Source organism: Felis catus, chromosome D3, assembly GCF_018350175.1.
Source record: "Felis catus isolate Fca126 chromosome D3, F.catus_Fca126_mat1.0, whole genome shotgun sequence".
NCBI classification, from domain to species: domain Eukaryota; kingdom Metazoa; phylum Chordata; class Mammalia; order Carnivora; family Felidae; genus Felis; species Felis catus.
The window spans coordinates 32,662,984-32,684,414 of record NC_058379.1 but is presented as its reverse complement, the minus strand read 5'-3'; the positions used below and the strand labels follow the sequence as shown (position 1 = coordinate 32,684,414).

General features: G+C 51.0%; 1 protein-coding gene across 1 annotated transcript in view; it reads left to right on the top strand.

Moving 5' to 3' along the window:
• Positions 1–625: 625 nt before the first annotated feature.
• The window catches only part of IMPA2 (inositol monophosphatase 2), a 46,183-nt gene continuing 25,377 nt past the window's right edge, over positions 626–21,431 (top strand). The window contains exons 1-2 of the mRNA XM_045041596.1: positions 626–941; positions 16,482–16,615. Coding sequence (XP_044897531.1) covers positions 846–941; positions 16,482–16,615 — 230 coding nt within the window. The 5' untranslated portion in view covers positions 626–845. The remainder of the gene's footprint in view (positions 942–16,481; positions 16,616–21,431) is intronic.

Genomic DNA, 21,431 nt, shown 5'->3' with positions numbered 1-21,431 from the left:
GGCCGCCTCTCGAGCCACGTGCGCACGGGCCGCCCGGCGGGGGCGAGAGGGTCGGAGGCGCCCCCAACTGGCTCAGACGCGTCGGCGCCCACTGCATATCGGCTGCCCGGCTGCAGTCGTGGCCTTGGCCGCGCACGAACCCCGCCCCGGGACCTTGCTCCGGTCAGGTTCCGGGGCTTCTGTTCCTGGCCCATAGTCCCCAGCACCCACCCTTCTCGCGGTAGGAGCGCGGGGCGGGGTTCAGCGTGGAGCTGGCGGGGCTGGTCTCGGGGCGGGACCGAGAGCTGGCGGGGCGGGGTTTGACGGGGAGAGGCCGGCCTCAGGGCGGGGCCTGGCGGAGCAAGAAGCTAGACGTAAATCGAAAGGGGTGCGGCTCGGGGCCGGGGGCGGGGTTGGGGGTGGGGCCGGGGGTAGGAGGGCACGAGGCGTAGAGGAGCAGGGCTCCGCGTGGGGCCCGAATCCTTGCCGGGGGGGTGGGGCTCGGTGCTGGAGGGGTTGGGCTGGGCACCGGCAGTGACTGAGAACAGGATGGGCGGCGGAGGGGGGCGGGGCTCGGCGCCGAGAGGGGCGGGGCTCGGCGCTGGGTGGGGCGGGGAGCGGGATGCGCGGCGGAGAGGGGCGGGGCTCGGGGCAGGCCGGGGCGGGACGCGGGACGCGCCGCGCGGCTCCCCCGGCCGCGGCCCGCTCCCTGCCCTTCCCGCGGGCACAGCTGTGGGGCCGGCGGCGGCCGAGGCGCGGAGTGGCGGGACGAGGAGGAAGCAGTGCGGAGCCTAGTTTCGGGGCGGCGGGAGCCGGTGGGGGCCCGGCGAGGAGGGCTGGAGGTGGCGGGGCCCGGCGAGGCCACGATGAAGCCGAACGGCGAGGACGAGGAGGCGCCCGCCGGGGGCCCCTGGGAGGAGTGCTTCGAGGCGGCCGTGCAGCTGGCGCTGCGGGCGGGACAGGTGAGCGCCGCGGCCCTCCTCCCCTGCCCGGCGGGGGCCGGACGAGCACAGCCCCAGCGGGCAAGGTCGGGCCCGGCGGGGCGGCGCGCTGGCTGTAGGACAACCACTTGGAACTTCGCAAAGTCCGAGCAGAACTCCTGTCGGACGGAAGGAGACCTGACCTTCCCTCGGGGCTCGGGAGAGCCGGGCCCGCACGGCGTGCGGCCGCGGGGCTGGGGGCAGTGGCCCGCGAGTGCGGAGTGGGTCCGGCGCGGCCGGACCGCGAGCGGTGGGCGTCTGGTATCCGCGGACCGAGGGTGCTAGGGCGCGTTTTGGTGAAAGAAGCCTTTGTGTTGGTTTACTGCACAGACCGTCCCTTTCCCTTCTCCATTCCAGGACCCGGGGGAGGTGAGCACCTTTCTCCCGTGGAGGGGGCGGCCACCTATGAAGCATCCCTGACATGGCCCCTCTCCTTTGGCCGTGTTGAGTGTCTAACTGTAGGTGACTTGACCTTTGCGTTGGAGAGAGTAGGTTAGAATATACTAGCTATGCAAATTAGCCCTAGGATTTTAAAAAGCCCTCCCAGGCTTGAATGCCGCAGCTGTTTGTTTTTACGGACCTTGAATAGATCCTGTGGCCAGGACGTGGGTGTGGTTGCCTCCAGGTTTAAACCCCTGCCTCGGGAGATCTGGCTGTCTTGCTGTTTGATTGTCTTTCCTCAAGCAACCTAAATCCATACCTACTCCGACCCAACAGCGGAAAAGTGGTTCCATTCAGTGTTAGGAGGATCTTGGTAACGCTGACCAAAAAAAGGACGTAAATCAAGCACCAGAGCTGAAAAGAACCTGCTACTTGAATTTGAAAAGAGAGTGCAGCTACTCTTTTCTCACTTTCATTTTTGCGTTTCGTTCCCCACATTTTCCTCTGTACCCGAAGCGGTGTCTGACACATTGTAGATTCGAAGTCCTTGCGCAGTGAATGAGCGCTGTTGGTTCTCCCAGGACGGCCAGGGTCCGGGTAGACTGAGTGGGAAGGTGGCTTACTCCTGCCTGGCTTGTTAAGGTACATGACTGTGTTTTGGTGATTGGAGGGTCAAGGTGGACAGAAGTAGCAGTGTGAGCAGATTGACTTTTTATATCCAAATAGCACTTTCTTTTTCAGGTCTAGCAGTATGAAAATGCCCTGCTGGTTTTCCCTGGGTGTTAAAGTCAGGCTGTTACCAATCCTGAGTTTGAGCCGAGTTGTCACCTGCATAGTGGATAGTGCTTCACCTTGGTGTGAATCCTCTAATCCTCTTTAAAAGTTCATTTCAACACCGAGTAGACACATTTTGTGTTGGAGGGCCCTCCCTCTGTGGTTTTAAGGATGCAAGATTCAGCCTGTAGGGAAGGCATGACTTAAAAGGTGGGTTGTGGGACTTCACCCTTTGGCTCTGTCTCCTTCCTAGTGGGAAAAGAGGACCCCAAACCTTGAGTGCTACAAGGCTGAAGTTTGTAGCTGCAGGACAAACATTCTTCCTGGAAAGCGCATCCACTGTGTACAGGGAGCACTTGCTTCCCCCCCCCCGCCCCCGCCCCTCACTTCCTTTCCAGAATGAGCATCATCAGGATATTTAATAACTTTTAGATTCCACCGTAAAACTCTTCTCCCTTGAAGCTTTAAGGAGAAGCCAGTTTAGGATTTGGACACCACTGTGTAAACCCTTGTGAGTTGTTATGGGTTTTTATGGTTTTTCAAATGTAGATCCGTGAAGAAACGGAAGCGTTTTTAAAACTTTTATTTGAAGAGACACTTATATAGAACTTGCAGTATGGTAGGCACAATTCTAAGGGTCTTATTAAGAGATATCTTAAGTTTTAATAACTTGCCAATAACAAAAAAACTTTTTTTGAGAGTGGGGGAGGGGTAAAATAAAGATTCTGCCATTAGGAGTCTGGTCAGGGAGCCCAGGATTCTGGGCTCCCTCTTGGGCATTATGTGATGCTTCCTGCCTGCCGGGCAGTGGAGGGGAGAGTGGCCGGAATGGTCTATGGCTGGAACAAACAGAAGCCACACAAGGTCATTGCAACCTATGTAAAGTGGGACAGATTGTCTTATTAACGTTCTCACAGGAATGGGGTGCTGGTTGGAGAAAATCTGGCCTTTGGCCAGATAGCCCAAAGAGGGCTGAAAAGGTAGTTAATGGTGATCCTTTTCTGAGTCCTCCTTAGCTAAAGGAGTATTTGGCACAGTTACAGTGGCCTTGTGGCCCAACATGCCCACCCCCTCACCCGTACCCGGTGTTCCGCTATTTTAAGTTTGCTCCTCTCAGCTTCTCCTGAGACAGTTCTGTGTGCTGAATTCCCAAGTCTGGGCTCTATATGCTGAAATATATGCTATATATGTTCATATATGCTATATAGTTCTATATGTGCTCGGGGGTGGGGCGAGGGCCTCCCAAGAGATAAATATTGCCACCCTTCATCTTTCAGATGCTGGTTTGGGTCAGGGCAGCCCTACACACTTTGCCGCCACCTCCCTTTGCCCCACCCTAAGAGGTCTCCGCAAAAGTAACCTGCCCTGAAGTGCTGGCTGCCCTCTCCACCACGGCCTCCCAGTGTTCTGCACCGCCCATTCCTGCGGTGCCCAACCACCCATGCTGGTGCCACTGCAGCCCTAATGCCCAGCCACCTGGCTGCTGGGCTTTGGGGAGGGGAGTGACTTGAGCCCCACTGCTGTCGCCACCGCAAATACAAATAGTAATCTTCGTTGGAATGGGTGTTTGTCATCTTTGACGTGTGAGCAAAAGTATCTCAGAAAACTGCTCCTGTAGGGGTAGATCTCGGTTTTGTTTAGGCCTGAAACTCAGACAATTTAGGAGCCCTCTTTAAGAAAAAAATACAAAATTACAAATTCAAAATGAGTTATAAACATCGCTTAGAATAAGAAAAATCACAACAGTATAAATTCTAAGATGCTAACAAATATGACAAAATACATAAAAATAATTCTGTAGCTGCTTCTCAACCTTCTGTAATACTTTTCTCACATTTTTGGCTTCATGCTCTTTGTGCCTTCAAATGACTGTGATTTTGTAGTGTTTTCTATGGAGCCAGGAGGAGGATAAGTTCAGGCTCTCCAGTAGCACGACTGATTGAAATCGATTACTGATAGTTTGGAAAAGTTTATTTAGTCTTCAAACTTATTATGGGTAGGACTATATACATTTTTAGGATCGCCATCAAATTTGAGAATCCTGTCAGTTTTCTCTTATATGCTAGTTGTGAGAAGATAGGGAAGAGTTTTCTACAGACTAGCTTCTAGTTGCATATGGTCGCTTCTTTCTTTCCATGGTCCTGTGTGCCGGTTGCCGCTACGCATGCTCACACGCTCCTCTGGCCCTGCCCTTCATGTCACCATGCCAAGCCATTCGGCATGGTGGACAGTGGAAGCATTTCTGGAAGCCATTCCTACACAGGATGGCTAATAATAACTTACAGACAGATGTGACAGCAAACTCCACAGATATATTCCATCAAACCCAGAGGCAATTTCATCTCCACTCAACTTGCCTTCAGCCAGAAATGCCAGTGCCACCTGACACAAAATATAATGGAGGTCACAGTGGAAAGAGACAGTGGTTATATCTGCAGTCAGAATAGCTGATTTTTGCAGACTTAAAAAAGGTGTTCATGTGTGATCGTGTGAACACCTTGCTAAGGTCCCTGGGAGCCTTGAAACCTCGGCTTCATTAGCTTCACAGTAAATTCACCTCTGCTCACTGGTGACAAAATCTCAGGACAAGGCAGGACACCAAAAGCCCAGGATCCACCCTCACTCAGTACTCCAGACGTCCATCCTCTCTAGTTGGCCTTACCTACCCAAAGCCCAGTCTTGAGAAGTGAGGCTGTCGTCCCTAAAGCCCCTGCGTGGACCAACCCTCTGGCTAGCCAGATTGAACTAGTTGGCATTTTCAAAACACATTGTGCTTTCCTGCCTTTCTTATGCTTCCTGACGACCATACGCTCCCTCCAGGGTTCAGCTCCTCAACCCTTTCCTTCATGGACCTTCCCATGTGACTCTCCTCATCATTCCTGTGGTGCTTCCCGGCTTTGTTCATCTCTGGTCTGGTTGCTGTGTCTTCCCTACAGTGTGCTCTGAACGTGGATGCTCTTGTGTCCACCTCTGGCTCCCTGACTGGAGAACACACATCGGTGGGCTCTGGCCCAGTGTAACCCCCTTGTCTGGCTGGCTTTGCCCACGCAGTGTCCTTTTTGATTTGTGGTTTTAATTTTTATCCGGTATATCACACGGGGAATTTAGTAAGTGAAATACCCCTGAAAGGACTATTATGAAAAACAGCAGTGCCCTGTCCTCTATCATGCTCATCCTTTTCCCCAGAGGTCACTGTTTTCAATTTTCTGATAGTTACACTTGTCTTCTGAATCACAGGCTTCCACTGCTCGCTCTGGAGTTGTCTGTTGTAGACACTGCATTTATGTTGTGAGCTGCATTTCCCGATCAGTTCCATCGTCATAAGCTCATGTTCTGTTGACTATACAATTGTAATGCATGGTTGAGTTGGATATTATAGTTGTATTACATATTTTCTTTCTCATGCAACATGTATTTTCCTTTAAAAAAAAAAAAAAGTGTGTTTTTTCATTTGCTTAGCTTTCTGTGTATCTGCTAATAGTCATCTTTGAACTTCCCGGCAGAATGTTTGATGATCTACTCAGGGCTGTTAAACTCATCAGATTCATGGCTGTAGAGAAATGGTCTTCACTGTCTTATGCATCAGAAGCACCCGGAAAGCTTGTAAAGGCAGACTCAGTCCCCTCCCCAGAGTGTCTGACCCATTAGGTGAGGAGCAGGGCCAAGAATTAGCATTTCCACCAAGTTCCCAGCTGATCCTGATGCTTCTGGGCGGGAGACAGCACTTTGAGAACCGCTGCTGCATTTTGTTATGTGAATAAATGACTGTTTATTCAACTCTTGAGGAAACTTTGGATGATGTCCAGTTTGGAGTTATGGATAATGTTGCTCTGAACATTCTTGCCTGTGTCTTTTGGTTTTGTGTGTATGTGTTTCTACTGGGGATATTTTAATGATCGGAGTGAAATAATTGCTGCGTCATCAGGTGTGAAGTTCTGCCAGGTAGTTTTCTACAGTGGATGTACCAATTTACACTCCTACCAGCATGGGTGAGGGTTCCTGCTGCTCCACGTCTTGGACGACACTTGGTATTGTCTGTCTTTTCCACGGTAGCCGGTCTGATGGGTTTCAGGTGGTATTTCATTGCTTTAATTTTCATGTCCCATACGACTAATCAACCTAAGTGTCTTGTCATGTGCTTCTTGGTTATCTCGTTTTTACAATGGTGGCACTAAAATGCTGATTACATATGTGTTCAGGCACCGAACAAATATTTATTGAGTGATTCTGACAAGGACTGTACCTTTACTCTGAGTATGATAATGAGGTTCTGGGCAGTCCTGTGTGGGGCCCTTACAGGGTGACAGGGAGCTCACCCTAGCTGCTGTGTGGGACCCTGCAGTGCCCCCGGGGACCAGAATTGGCTATCTGATAGGAAGCTGTTCACGTAGTCCAAGTGAGAAATGAGGGTGGATTGATTGGGCAAAAGTGAAGAAGGTGGTAAAACAGATGCGTTTCAAAGGCTGAACTGCCAGGCTTGCTGTTGGATGGAGGCAGAGTGTGAGACCCAGAGAAAAGGCAGGGATGCCTTCCAGGGTTTGGGCCTGCAAAACTGGTTGAATGGATTTGCCATCTTCCAAGATGGGGAAAGGGCAGGAGGAACAGGTTTGGAGGTGGAAGTCAAGTGTGTTTCGAGCACGTCAAGCTTGAATTGCCGGTGGATTTCTAAGTGGAGGTGTTGAGTTTGTATCTGGAGTTCAGGGCACAGGGTGAGGGTGGAGACCCCAATCTGGGAGCCCATGGCCCGGGCTGGGGTTTAAGGCAAGGTTCCGGGACCAAGAGAGAGCCGGTTTGTCCACCCGTGGACTCCGCCTTAGGGTGCTCCCAAGTTAACCTCCTGGATTTTCTCTGGGAGATTCCCAGACGTCAGTGTGTGGAGGTCTCAGGTCACTTATTTCTTTCAGAAGAGACTCCCTGCCCCTCTCCCACTGGGCGCTGGAGGAAGGGAGGTGGCGGGTGGCAGTTTCCCCACTTCCCGCCTTCTGTCCCCCACCTCCCCTCGGCCCTGTGCTGCATTTTGTGCCCCGGGTCCAGGCCTCCTGTTCCTGATTAGCTCCGCAGGGTGGGGAGTCAGCCTGCACTTACACTTGTAAAACTTTTGCCAACATTTGAAACCTCCGCCAAGACGGAACTCCCGAGAGACAACTGGCAAACGTAAAGTAGCAGCTGCCCTCTGTGGGGCACATGTGGTCCAAGTGTCCTGGGCCCACCTCTCCCTGACCCTGTGTGTGAGGCCAACTGCCATTTTCCTTGTGTGTTGTTGTAAGGAAAGAGGCATGTTTCTTATGCCCATTTTGCTAACAAGCTGGGGTGGGGGATGAGAGCACGCGCATTGTTTCAGAGGCATTTGCATCTGCCCTGGCAGGAGGAGTCCGTGAAATCCCACATCTTACTAAACGGATGGAAGCAAAGGCTGGTGTCACTCCCACGTGAAGGTGAATCAGCCTCTGTGGCCCTGAGATATTTACTTGCTAACCTAATGGAGCCCTCGTTAGTGGAGTTTACAGTCTTTGGGGCTGGCGGGGAGAGTAAGCTGAAATCTTACCACTTAGCCAGAGAATGGAAACGATGCTAGTGAGTTCCAGAGCCCCCCACTCCACTCCCCAGCCCTAGGAGTTGGGGGTGGGGGGGGATGCTGAGCTCTTCCAGCTAGCCTGAGGTTTAGAGAGGAGAAGGGGATTTTTGTATCCAGGCTCCTCCCTGTCTCTCAGCCTCATCAGGCTGGAACCGAAGGCTGGTGGGCTCACATCTTTCTCCCATGGGAGATGAGGGAAGAATTCAGTTGAGTGGTGGTGCCACGTCCTTGTAGCTAAGCCAGTTTCAGGATCTCTGCGTCCACTGTCCCGGCAGTGCCTGGGCTACCTGGGTGGTGTACTCAGCATGCAGTGGGCATTGGAGCCCCCCACCCCCCACCCCCCGCCCCAGGCCTGGCCTCCTGGGACAACGAGTAGCTTAGCCAATGATCACAATAGCATGCGGGATGGCTGTGGTGGCCGTCTTCCCAGGCCCTGGAAGATGGGGGACAATTTCCTGGAAGAAGTCATACCTGCACTTGTGATTTTAAAAGGAAAAGCGGGATTCCCTAGAGAAGTTGGGTGACAGGCTCGGGAAAGGTGAGGGTGTCAGGGCAGAGAGAGAAGATGGACTCCCTGAGGGGAGAAAGCCAAGGCGGCACGCAGGAACGGCAAGCACGTAGCACGTTGGCTGAAGCTGAAGTTGGAAGAGGAGGGTCAGGCCAGTGGGTGGGCAAAGTTTGGGGGGCTTGAGGAGACCCTCAGTGGACGGTGGGGTTGCAGGGATTATTGTGCTCAAACTGACCAACGTGAGTCTCAGTGACGGTGTTGTGGGCGGCCTTGGCCGTGAATTGTGAGGTGAAGGAGACCTAGTTGTGAAGAGCCTAGGGGTTTCTGGCGCAGGCAGCTGGGTGCGTTCCACTGCTTGGGAACCCCACACCTGATAGGGATTCAGGAGTCCCTGGGGGGGTTGGCTCTGGTCAGCGACGGAAGATTTGGAGCACCTGCCGCGCAATCCCTTTTCCTGCACTTACAGCTGTGACCATGGCAACTTTCCTCATTTCTTTGTGCCTTGGTTTCCTCATCTTCAACTTAATTATCACTACGTCAGAGTTCTTTTGAGGGTTCGCTAGTTGGTACGCGTGAACTGCTTGGAGTGGTGCCAGGGCAGGGTGAGCCCTCAACAGGGTGATGGCGCGGCCACCAAGCTGTAGGAGGTGGGATCCAGGGAGCGGCCCCTGCTGGCGGGGCCCAGCCTGCGATCTGGGATGTGCCTCTTGTAAGGAATGGTCTGAGGTGGAGAGGGTCAGGTGACACAAAAGGCAGCTGAAGTGTGGGGGAAGGTTATCCTCAGGATGTGTCACACGAGGTGGCCAGGCGCCCAGTGGGGCTGGTTCAGAGGAGTGCCAGGGCATCAGGAGGACAATGGGCGGGGGGTGACCGGACTTTAAAAAGTAGAGATAGCAAGTTGGAGGAAACGCCCATGAAGCTGAAGAGGGAGGCAGTGACACTGGAGAGCTTTAAGACTCCCTGGCTTGTGATGCCTGAGAGCCCGGCATCCATGGCCCACCTCTGCTTTCACCAGCTCCTCCTCGTTCCCGTGATTAGGTTCATTTGTGAGTTATTAGCAGATGTTAACTGCTGACCCGTATGCCACAGGAGAGCCACATGGAATTCACTTTGTGGGCTTTATTGATTGTCCTGTGTATTAGGATTCTCCAGAGAAACAACCAACTGGAGGCCAGCAAGTCCAGTTTGCAGGGTGGGCTGGCAGGCTGAAGACCCAGGGAGAGCCAGTGAGCCAGCCCAAAAGCCATAGGCAAGAAGAGCCAATGTTGCAGAATAAGACCAAAGATACTCTGCTGGAGTTCTCTCTCACTCAGAGAAGGATCCATCTTTCCTTCTATTCAGGCCTTCAACTGATTGGATGAAGCCCACCCGCATTACAAAGAGCAATCCGCTTTGCTAGTTAAGATGTTGATCTCATCCGAAAACACCCTTGCAGAAAAGCCCAGACTACCATTTGACAAAACATTTAGGGTACCCCATGGTCCAGTCAAGTTGACTCATAAAATTAACCATCACATCACACTCACTTGTGTTCAGATATGTCTAGAACCTGAAATGTATAGTCAGTATCGTCAGGACTGTACCTCCAATCGCCACATTTTTCCCAGTCCAACAGAGGAAAGTCCTGTTGCCTATTAGAAACCCGCTTCTGGCAGAGTTTTTGGGGGGGGGGTGTGCTGGTCCATGCGTTCTGGAACACACACAAGTTGCTCTGTAGTTATGGGTATTAATTGTATAGCAGACTTGGGGACAGTAACGTAGAACCGAGATGGTGTGGAGACCAGAAGGAGGCTTTGGGACACATCCCCGAATGATGCTTCTGACACGGAACCCGATGGTTTCCCTTCTTTTAGGTTTGAAATTCAGGAGTCAGTGACTAAAGGCTCATATTTTATATATTAAACATTAACAGAATGTTATCTGGAGGGAAAGCCCAGGCCAGGAGGTCTGTGAAGTGCATGCTTAGTTAGTGAGTAGCTGAAAAACATTAATTAAAAAACAGCATACACTAACTGACTGCTGGCAGAAGGAGCATGTTTACAGTGTTAAGAGCAAAGATAGCCGTGGTAAAGGGCTCAGCAGGGAAGTGCCCTGACAGCCTCACGGCCCCCCCCCCCCCCCCCCCCCCCCCGTGAATGGGACTGTGGTGGAAGGCAGGGGCTGTGTGTCTACTGCTGATTGATTGAAAAAAATACAGCACTCTCTCGTCGCCCTTCCTTGCAGTGTAGGAACATTTAAGAATAAATCTTTTCTTAACCCGGTATTTTAGGATCCCATTTGAGATCTGTACCTTGTGTATAGGTTTTTGATTTTTGCCGTAAGTCATTAAGTTCCGTCAGGCATTTGCGCTCAAAAATAACAGTGGTGCACGTCCTTGTGTACATAGAAATCATTTTGCGTCCCAAGACCGTGACATAGGATTCCTCATTTAGTTCTTCCAACAACTGTGTCTGAGGTGCCACTGTTATTACAGATGAGGAAACTAAGGCTCCGAGAAGCTCAGTGATGCCCCCCACAGTCTCCCAAGTGGAGTTGGAACTCAGATCTGTGTGATTCTAAACTGTAGGTTTATCATCTGTGCTCCCTACTGATATTATGAAATGGGTGCAAGCAGGAACTGCATTCTAGACCGGGGGATTTTTCATATGCATTTCCTCCCCAAAGAACTAGCGTTTTCAAGTCACTGGGGACTGAAAGGAGGCTGCTGGTTTGTCTAGCTTTCCCAGGTGTGGGAGCCCGCCTGATAAGTCTGTGCTGTCCCACTGCAATGCATGTCACCTTGCCGGGTCTAGAGCCTGAGGGGCAGTGTTGTGGGAAAGGCTGGGTCCTGGACCTGCCAAGATGAAAGGCAGGGCTCCTGCCCTGCAGCCACTTCCCATCTAGTGGAAGAGGCTGGACAGTGCCTTATACTCATAAAGCAGTGCAGCGCGTGCAGCAACTGAGATGTGCCTTTGGTGCTGCGGGAACCGCTGAGCCAAGGGGAAGGGCCTCACCCAGGGTGAGTGGGTGGAGGGCTACACAGGCAGTTTCCTGGAGGAGACGGGCGTGAGCAGGGTCCTCAAGGACAAATAGGCTTGGCCCTTGCAGGAGAAAGAACGTCTGTCCAAAGACGAAGTTGCTGGAGAGCGAACAGCAGAGAGTGACTGGGCATGGCGAGGGGGACAGGTGCCACCCAGGCTGGCCACAGACGTCCTCACACACAGGACATGGGGCCTGCCATCCTTTCCAAGGCGGCGTGGGGTGGGGCAGGGAGAGGACAAGTCACAGGGTGTGCCAGGAGACAGATCTGCTTTCTGGAGAGGCCGCTGGGCTCTGGGTGGACGACGCTGCAAAGGGGCAAGACAGGAGGTTTGGAGGTTGAGCAACACGGGCAAGTGAAGGCAGGCAGCATGAGGTTAGCGTAGTTCTGGGAAGTCATTCAGAAGTAGGGTCCACATATCTGGGTGTGTAACCCGACGAGAGGGAGGAGTTCAGGTGTCCCAGCGGATGGGATCCAGGGCCTGGAGGAGCTGCGGCAGAGGAGAGAGGGCTGGCCCCAGCACCGCTTCAAGTTGCCAGTGAACACGGAGGGTGGTGTGGCCTGCCCCACCGTTAAAGGACACGGGCACATTCAAGCCCCATGGCTTTCCTTGTGACACATGCCCACGTTGAAACAGTCATGGCAGAACCGTCATAAATATTAATAGACACAGACCAGAAATATTTTGAAAAAGAGCATGATTCGACACCTTCCTCCTGAATCCATAAATCTCCCCTCCTTTGTGTGATTTGTAGCTAGGGCCTGGGTCCTCTGGAAAGTGTGCCCAGATGACATCAGACATTGCCCAAACTACCCACACAGGTCCCTGAGCATGCATCTCCTCAACATACGAGGGTTGTGTATATTTTGGATCTTAAAGACCAAATGCATAAATACCAGGGCGGTTAGATATGGCTTCACAAGAGCACTTGCTAAAAACGTCTTCCAGACTTTAGTCACCTATGAGCTCAGTGTATAGCAACCAAGAAATCTTCATTCCGATGTCCACCAACACCTGACTGTGTAGCAGCCCCCATGTAGGCCACAAAATCCACCTGTGGAAGGTGGACACCTAGACAGGACCGATGGGGCTCCTTCGCCGGCATGCACTGACGTGGAATCCCAAGAGGCCAGCTGTGTGGTTTGTATAAGTGCCCTAGCAGCACGCTGAGAGGGTGAGTGCCCTCCCTGCTGTGCCTGCAGGTGTTGGAGACCCATCATACAGGAGGTGACATCTGAGCTGAGTCACCACATGGGCCAGAAGAAGGCTGGCGGTTCTGTCAGAGGGGAGACTTGAGAGTGAATGATTCACTTAGGCTGGAGCCCAACAGTCATGGAGCGGGGAGGGGAGGGAGAGAGAATGCAGAGTTTAGGTGAGGCCCATTTGTTAGGTTGGTGGCTTGGCTTTGTTCACAGACCAGTGACAGAAGCAAGGCAGGTTTCTTTCTTTCCCACAACAGCCCAGTTAGGGGTCTGGGGAAACGGGGGCTGTGCTTCTCCAAGTCACCCAGGGACCCAGGTTCCTTGGCGCTTGTTGCTTTAAGGAGGTGTTCTCTTCCCACATGACCAAAGCTGACCTCTCACCCCCACAGCTACATCACCAGCTGGTGGCAAAGGGGGAAAGGACTGGAGGGAGTAGTGCGCAAACAGTGGCCTTTTATGGTGTGACTCAAGTTGCACGTAGCCCTCCGTTCACATCCTCCTGGGCAGAAAGCAGGGCCACGCCTACCTGCCTGAGAGGCAGAGAGGTGTGGACTGTTGAGTCTTGCTAAACTTGGGCCTTCTCTCCCTGAAAGGAAGAAGAGGATACTGGCTACTTGGGTTTAAAGTCTCTGCCAGGAGACCACCTCTCAAGAGCTATGGTATGCCACCTGGGGGGGTTTGTATCCTCAGAGTCTAGGGAGCCCCTAAGTGCTTTATGCTGGGATTAAGGTCAGGGGGTTAGCAAGCCCTTCTGGTTGTGGTGTGGTGAGTGGACACGGGGGCCGTAAAGCAGATTCGAGCTGGCTCCAGGAGGGGGGGGGCCAGTGGATGGAGGCTGGAGGAAGAGACTCCAAGTCTATCTTAACTTTCTCACAGGACAACCAAAAACCCACAGTGAAACAAAACGAAGAGACCAAGGTGATCAGTGTTCATATAAGCGCTAATGGTCCAGTTGGAAAAAATGTGCAGAGTCTATCCAAGCAGTTTGTTGTGTATTTTCTTCATGATTCAAAGACTTCTGTGCACCTACTCTATGCCAGGTATGGTTCTAGAGGCTAGGGGTGTGGCAGGGAACCAAAGTGCCTCTGCTCTCCTGGGGGAGACATACCATCAACAAAGGGACAAGTGAGATGATTTCAGATGGCAAGAAGTTCTAGATAGGTTAGAAGATATAAAGTCCCTGGAATAGAAAGAGATTTGGTTAGGACCAGCCAGAAAACCAGAGTGGCAGAAGGATGGCGAGACTGGGAGTGGCCTATGGGAGGTGACATTTGTAGGTCTAGGTTTTTCCTGAAAGCCATGGCAGTCTTTGCGTAGTTCTAAGCATTAAAGTGATTGGAGCTGACATATGTTTAAAAACCGCTCTGGCTTCAGCACAGAGGCTGCAGGGTGCATGGTTGGAATCATAATCTTGAACTGTACAAATGCTTACTACATGTGCGGGTAGGGGCAAGTGTAACATGAAGCCGGAAGCCTGTGTCCTCTCAGGGTGGAGGTCCCAGGACTTCTGTGTGGTGCTGGGTCAGAACATCCAATCCCCAGGGGACTCTTCCTCCTCCTGGGGTTTGAGAACCTGCTCTCAGCCCAACTACTCCAGTGTGGCCCCCAGCATCGATGTCACCATGGAACTTTTCAGAAATGTGAACATCAGACCTCAAACCCCACACCTACTTAACCACCAAAGTTTTCACTTCAGCAAGACCCCAGGTGACTGACTCATGCACAGTGAAGTTTGAGAGGCTTTGGTGGTGTGTCCTCTAGTCTTCCTCTCCCCTCTGCTTGCATACATACCCCACACATAACCACATGCACTCCCTTCACACCTCCCCACACCTCTCCCCTTCCCTCTGCTTGCATACATACCCCACACCTCCCCACACCTCTCCCCTTGCCTCTGCTTGCATACATACCCCACACCTCCCCACACCTCTCCCCTTCCCTCTGCTTGCATACATTCCCCACACCTCCCCACACCTCTCCCCTTCCCTCTGCTTGCATACATTCTCCACACCTCCTCACACCTCTCCCCTTCCCTCTGCATACATACCCCACACCTCCCCACACCTTTCCCCTTCCCTCTGCATGCATACCTAACCCCACACCTCCCCACACCTCTCCCCTTCCCTCTGCGTGCATGCATACCCCACACGTAACCACACACACTCCCTTCACACCTCCCCACACATACCACATACATCATATACACGTGAACCACACACACATCACATGCACACATAAAGCACACATGTATCACATACACAAATACATAAACCACACATATCGCTCATGTATAAACCACACAGATGTTGCCTACGTGCACATATGAACCAAATCACACACATGCACATATAAACACACACCATACCCCCCCCATACATGCTCCACACTGACTTTCCATACAAGATGCAAGCTCACTGCCAAATGACCTACAAATAGGAGGTCTAGACTAGCCCAAAATTTAGGGATCCCTGGAGGACAAGGGCAGATGCTACATGAGCTAGATTGAGAAGTTTCAAATTTAAAAACAAGGAACCTGTGGAGATTTGTCTGGTAGGAACTTGCTGTGTGCACATTGATGTTTTAAGGAGATCAACCTGACAGTGCTAAGCAGAATATTGCAAATAGAAGGCCCCAAGTGGCAGACAGTCTGGGGACTGGCATAGAAATGTTAATGGATTATACGTGAGTGCTATATGCTTTGTCATTCACATTATTTACAAAATTACACTCCACATTTTCTGTAATATGTATCCTTTTGCAACCAAGATGAAAAACTGAACAAAACCTGTCTAGGCTCAGCACTGTTTTGTCCGGCTCTAGGATGAGGGCAGTAATTTGAGGATTGCTCAATGTCTCAGGGTCTCCTGCTTATTCTTTAAAATCCCATCTGAGGTCCTCTTCCTCTCTCTAGACTTGGGGGTCATCTTTTCCTGCCCTCCTGCCTTTTCAGCACCGTTAGTACATAGCACAGGCTCGCCATGAAAGAGGCACTCAGGAAATATAAAGGTAGAAGGATAAGTCAAAGGATGTCGAGTCTGGGTAGCTGTGTGATTGGTGGTGCTTTGGAAAGAAATGCAGGATCTTGGGATGGTAGCCAGTTTGGGAGGAAAGGTCTGAAGTCATTTTTAGGTGTCCTGACTTTGTCATTGTGCGGAAGGAGACTCTGAGCTGTTACAACAGACAAAAATGAAAAAGCCCTGGGCTGAAGAAGGAGTGCTTTTTATTTATTTCACAGAGTAGACCTGATCCTTCCCAAGTGTCCTGTGACGGATTAACCACTCCGCACACCTTCCTGTTTGGGCCCTCCGGGGGTTTCTAGAGCCAGATTGGGCCAGGCACGAGGCGGTGCCGGGAGGCTCCCTCTGCACCTCGCCTCTGCATTTAGCGCAGCGGGTTTGGACCTGATGTGCTGGGGCTTGCACATCCACAGAGCCTGCCTGTGAGCCCAGAACTGGGGATCAGTGAGGTCCTGGCACCTAAGCCAGCCCATGTGCACGTCCCCCTTGGACGGTCAGTAGCGCCCTGACCAGAGCAGCAGGGAGAGAGGGACTTCCTGTTGGTGAAGTGCCTCTTAACCTCTCCCGGGTCTCCTTGTTGGAACGTTTGTAATCTGGATTCAAGAGCATAGTCCATTCCATGTGATGTGTAAAGTGAATTAGGGAAAATACATTTTTACACTGAACTCAAATTCCCGGGACTCTCTGGGGCAGAGGTGTTAGTTACATAATCTTCCACGGGTTGAAACTTCACGCTCTTCAGAGCCACTGTGTCTTTTCCTTCAAAGAATTGCTCACAGGCTGGGCAGGATAGCTTCAACCAGTGAGCCCACCTACTGGTGCAGGAATAGCGGGTAGTTAGGTTCACTGAACGCCCAGCAGAAGATCTTGTGTGTGATGTTGAACCCCAGCGGCCTGCCCGTGTTAGAAGCAGCCGGTGGCCCTCAGACCCACACCCGCCACCTCCTTTGTTCAGAGTTGCCCACAGGAGGCGTGAGTGTCTCTGCGAGACGAGGGAGCTCGTCGGTTTAACCACCTCCTGTACTTTTATGTACTTTCATTTCAGATCATCAGGAAAGCCCTTTCTGAGGAAAAACGCGTCTCAACGAAAACATCAGCTGCAGACCTCGTGACAGAAACGGATCACCTTGTGGAAGGTTTAATTATTTCCGAGCTGCAAAAGAGGTTTCCTTCGCACAGGTAGGTGTGTTCATTGGGAAGACACCCTAGTAACATGCTGCCAGCATCTGACTCGGGGTGCCAGGCCACTGGTGGCTGGGAGCAGATGTGAAACAGGGAGCCTTACAGTCTGCCTCTAAGACAGCGTGGTAAACACACAGTTGTTTTCATTCATCTTACTGTCATCTTGACGACCCTCATGTCAATATGTTACTTTACAAATACCGAGAAAGGTCCACTTCCTATAACGCGCCCAGGGGATGTCTCTGCTGTCCTCGGCTAAGCCACTTGGCATATTTCTGGAGGGACTTGTGTCTGCTTGGTGACCCCATGCAGACTTTCCAAGACGGACGCAGCCCCAGGTCCAATGGCTGATGGTGCGCCCCTGCCGGTCCTCAGTGATGCACCCTCCTGTGCCAACCCAGACCAGCAGACCTGGAAGGCTGCTCTCCACCCGAGAAGGCCCTTATGAGGACTCTGCCCTCTTCTCTAGAGCAGAAGTTCTTAACCTTTCTGGCATCACCATGTGGAGAATCCAATGCAAACCACTAATTTTTTCCTCAGAAAAATTCAAATATGTATGCGGCATTTCGCATCTAGCTCCAGGGGAACCCTAGACCTCAGAGGAAGACTCCCCTTGAACTCTGAGTGGGGCTTCTCAGGCCCTCCTTCACCTCTGGAGTTCTGCAGAAGAGAGTTGGAAAACCACTGCCTTAGATGAGAGGGGTCTTTCTCCTCACAGAGGAGACTAGAATAGGAGCTCTTGGATTTCTGGTTGTGGATAACTGTGATTGTGGTAAGGTTCCATGTTTGATGGGCTTACACAGCAGAGACCTGGAAGGTGACCTCCCTGAGCATCCATCTGGCACAGGGTGGGTACAACAGAGTTTTTCCCCTGTGAGTGATTAAATGAAAGAAGGGACAAGCCAGCCTTCAAACATACCTCCTTTTTTCCCTGTTGTTTCCTCCTAGCTGGTTAGGTCATCTCAGGGTCACCAACTCTGCTTTCGAAATTCTCTCTGCCAGTGGGTTACGTTTGTTTTGTTGACACCCTTTATGTGTGACCGTCTGTTATTTCCTATTTCCTTATTCAGTGTGAAGTCAGGATTCCTAACACCTGTTACAATATTTTTAAGCTCTAAAATGTTTATGATTTTCTTTTAACATTTTGAAATATAAGGTAAATGACAATGCCAAAAGAATTCTATAGGTTGCTTTTATTCTTTGAGAGGAAAAAGGCTGCAGTAACCAACCAGCTGTTTGTGGTTGAGGAACTGTTTTGGTGCTTGAAGTTTCTGTGGTATCAGTCCAGGTGGCCGTGGCAGAAGTGAGGGCTGGCTTGGTTATGTGGTAAAGGCCTGGAGGTCACTGCAAGACCAGACATATTGACGTTATCAGGGCTTGGCTTCTGGCGTATTTCAGTTAGAATACTCTTGCCAAACTGAATTCTGAAATCACATACCTATTGTATGTGTTGGCAGCAATTGCTGAGTGGTTTGGGTCCACTCTTGTGGATTCATGTCAATATGGGGCATGGATTCCATTTGTACAAGGTATATTTAAATCTTCATTGCTGCATATCCCAGGAGAAAAGTCAGTGTGTTATATGAGTGATTGTACCTCCTTCCGCCCCCACCACCCTCCCCCACCCCACTTGACCCTGCAGCCTGGGGTTGCCTGGAGATCACCAGACTCTGAAGCCCCTTTGGAAAAGCATTGACCCAGGGCAGTGGACCCTACCTAGGGTGTACTCCAGGCCCACCTGGGAGCTTCTCCAACCTGCTAATGCCTGGCTTCCATCTCTAAAAAGCCCTGGGAGATGCAGATGCACACATCTGCCCAGGAATCCGTGATTTATAGCGATGGTTCCCAAACTGCCCCGAGCTGGTGCCAGCCAGCCTGTGAGGGAAGAGATGTGGCTGCCCAGTGGTAAGCCCCGGCGTTTTGCCGCTTCCTTCTCAGCTCTGAGGGCACCACCAGGACTGGGGGAAGCCTGGATGTCCTGCTTCTACTCTGCTCAGTTTGCCTAGAAAACTCAAATAGATGAAATCATTTCTCAACATATCTATGCCAAGTTTGGTGTGGGGTTTTTTTTTGTTTTTTGTTTTTTTGTTTTTTGTTTTTTTTTTTTTTTTTTTGCTTTTTTGCCAGTGACTAGGATTTAAAATAATTTGGGAGCACTTAGTTATATTTTAGATCACAGATAAATTTGCAATGAGAAAAAATGGCATACACATTATAAAAAAGCATATTGTAATTTTTCTGCATTCAGAGCATTTAAATATATCCCTTAAATCAATTAGCATAAAGTTGCCTATGATTCTTATTTAGGAAGGACTCCCTGTTATTCTGAGCTTATGCTCATCCCCATTTTATGTCTTTTGTGAAACAATATTAAAGATATATTGCACCTGTTTTGTTTTTAATAAAATAAGTCTACCTGGTGTAGACTCGGTGGCTTTATTATTTTATTATACTCGTTTGTGAAATCCAGAGTCTGGTCCCTTATCTGGAAGACAGGAGTATGCTGAGCCAAAAAACTGTAAGATTGAAATTTGCTACTGCCCGCGGCTTTGGCAAATCACCCCAGCCAGTTCTCAGGGTCCCAGCCTTCTCATCTAGGATGGGGCACCCAGCCAAGGTCATCGTATGGTGGTAATGACAGAAAGCAAACCAGCAGGTTAAGGTTGACAGAGAAAGCACAGTATTGGCATTGACCACATTAGCCCAGTCCCCATCCAGGCCTGCCTTTGTTGGGTGCCTAAACCTGTTTTTAGTGAATGATTTTTGAGTCAGATCCAAGCTCCACAACTTTGGAAATCTTTAGTAGCATCACTGAACCATATTTATATACACCTCGTCCTTATCCCTTGTGTCTGGGTTGGCACAGGCGAAGGGAGGAGAGCAGCTTGAGCTGCTCAGTGCACCCAGCTGCCTCCTCTGTCCCAGAATGGGCTCCCCTTGGCGGGACACGGCCTCATCCATCGTGGTGACTCCTGTGCCCTGCAGCATGCCCAGTATTCTCTAGACTTGGAAAATGTAAATTCCTGGCCACCACTGGCTAGACACTCGCTCCCCACCGCTTTCCCACCGTGTTTTGCCCTGGGTGCCCATTGTCCTTGGGCAGCAGAGCCTGCTGCGATGCTGGCGAGGCCTGGGAGCATTAATTGGCTCCCTATTCGACCAAAGGATGACCCTGATCTTGTCACAGAGTAGACAAACTAGCCAGGGGAAAAGGGCCTAGATGCCCTTGGCCATCAAAATTATAAGAAGGGTTTGTTAGGACTATAAGAAAAAAACGGTAGTTGAATTATGCAGCAGAATGTGTCATTCTAATCTGTTCCGAAGCTTTGAAGCTTACCCCAGGTGCTGTTTTCGTCTTGTACATTAAGGCCCAGGAGCTCCCTAAATTTTAGGTAGATTGTTTTTTTCCTACTTATGTTATGGATTTTATGTAGCTGTCCCAGTGCTTTTACTAAGATCTCCATAATTTCACACCTCCATGTGTCCAGCTTGATGTCCCTGTGGAGAGCTGAAGAAGGTTCTCTCCCATTCTGTAGGCACTAGCTTCCCAAATGAGGAAAATCAGGTTTCAGTGAATAAACTACAGCTCTCCTTACATACCAGGGAGGTATTTTGGATGCCTCAGAAGAGTGGACATCATCAAAGGCCCTGCCCCAAAGTGCCACCTGCAGGCACAAAGCAAGTAGGGAGGTGACAGACACTCCTTGCACCTCTGTCACTCGGGCAGCTGAGTAGAGAAGAAGAGAACTCTCAGGCATGAATAATCAACTGCAAAAGTCTAGGGCTCAGGATGATTACTTTGAGCGATTCCTACCAGAACTGCTGTGCAGAACAAAAGCTGTGTCAACAGAAGCATTGTGGGTGCTTCTTTTTTTTAAAAAAATTTTTTTTCAACATTTATTTATTTTTGGGACAGAGAGAGACAGAGCATGAACGGGGGAGGGGCAGAGAGAGAGGGAGACACAGAATCGGAAACAGGCTCCAGGCTCTGAGCCATCAGCCCAGAGCCTGACGCGGGGCTCGAACTCACAGACTGCGAGATCGTGACCTGGCCGAAGTCGGACGCTTAACCGACTGCACCACCCAGGCGCCCCAATGGGTGCTTCTTTCAACAGGCTGCTTGGTGACCCCCCCTAGACCATGTCCATCCCACCTCCTGTCCCTGCCTGTCCTAAGAAGCCCCATTGGTGCACTGCAGGTTGTGTTCCCTGACTCATGTGTTAGCTGCCAGTCCTGCAGAGATGCTCTCTCCTCTTCCTTCCTGGGAGACCCCGGCAATTGCCCCTCCAACTCTAGAAGGTACCCACTTCCTGCTTAAATCAAGTTTAAAAAGGAAGATAATTCCACATTTCTCCTCAGTTTCTGGGAATTTATGTTTGGATGTGAGTCATTGCCATTTCTATCTTGACCTTAGTAATGCCTTCTCACTGCTTTATGATCCTTGTGCCCAATCGAAGATTTGGCAGTTGGTCCCTATATGTGTGTTTTTGGGGTGTAGGCCCTTTTCCTCAAGACCATAATCACAAGCCATTACATGGGAGGAAAATCATGTAGCTGTAGAAAAAAGGCATTGAAAAGGGATTTAATTCCTTAACTCTTTGGCTAAGAAAACTGGCAGAGCTAATGCTATGCCTGATCGTGATTCTGTGTGCACATCACCTGCCTTCCTGCTGCAGTCAGGTCACAGTCTTCACTGCCCGGCCCCACTCTGCCCGGCTTGGCTCCTCCAGCGTTGACTTTCACCATGCCATGTCTACCATCTAGACCTGCCTGCCTGGATCACATGATCCAGTGACCCAAAAATCCTGTGGAG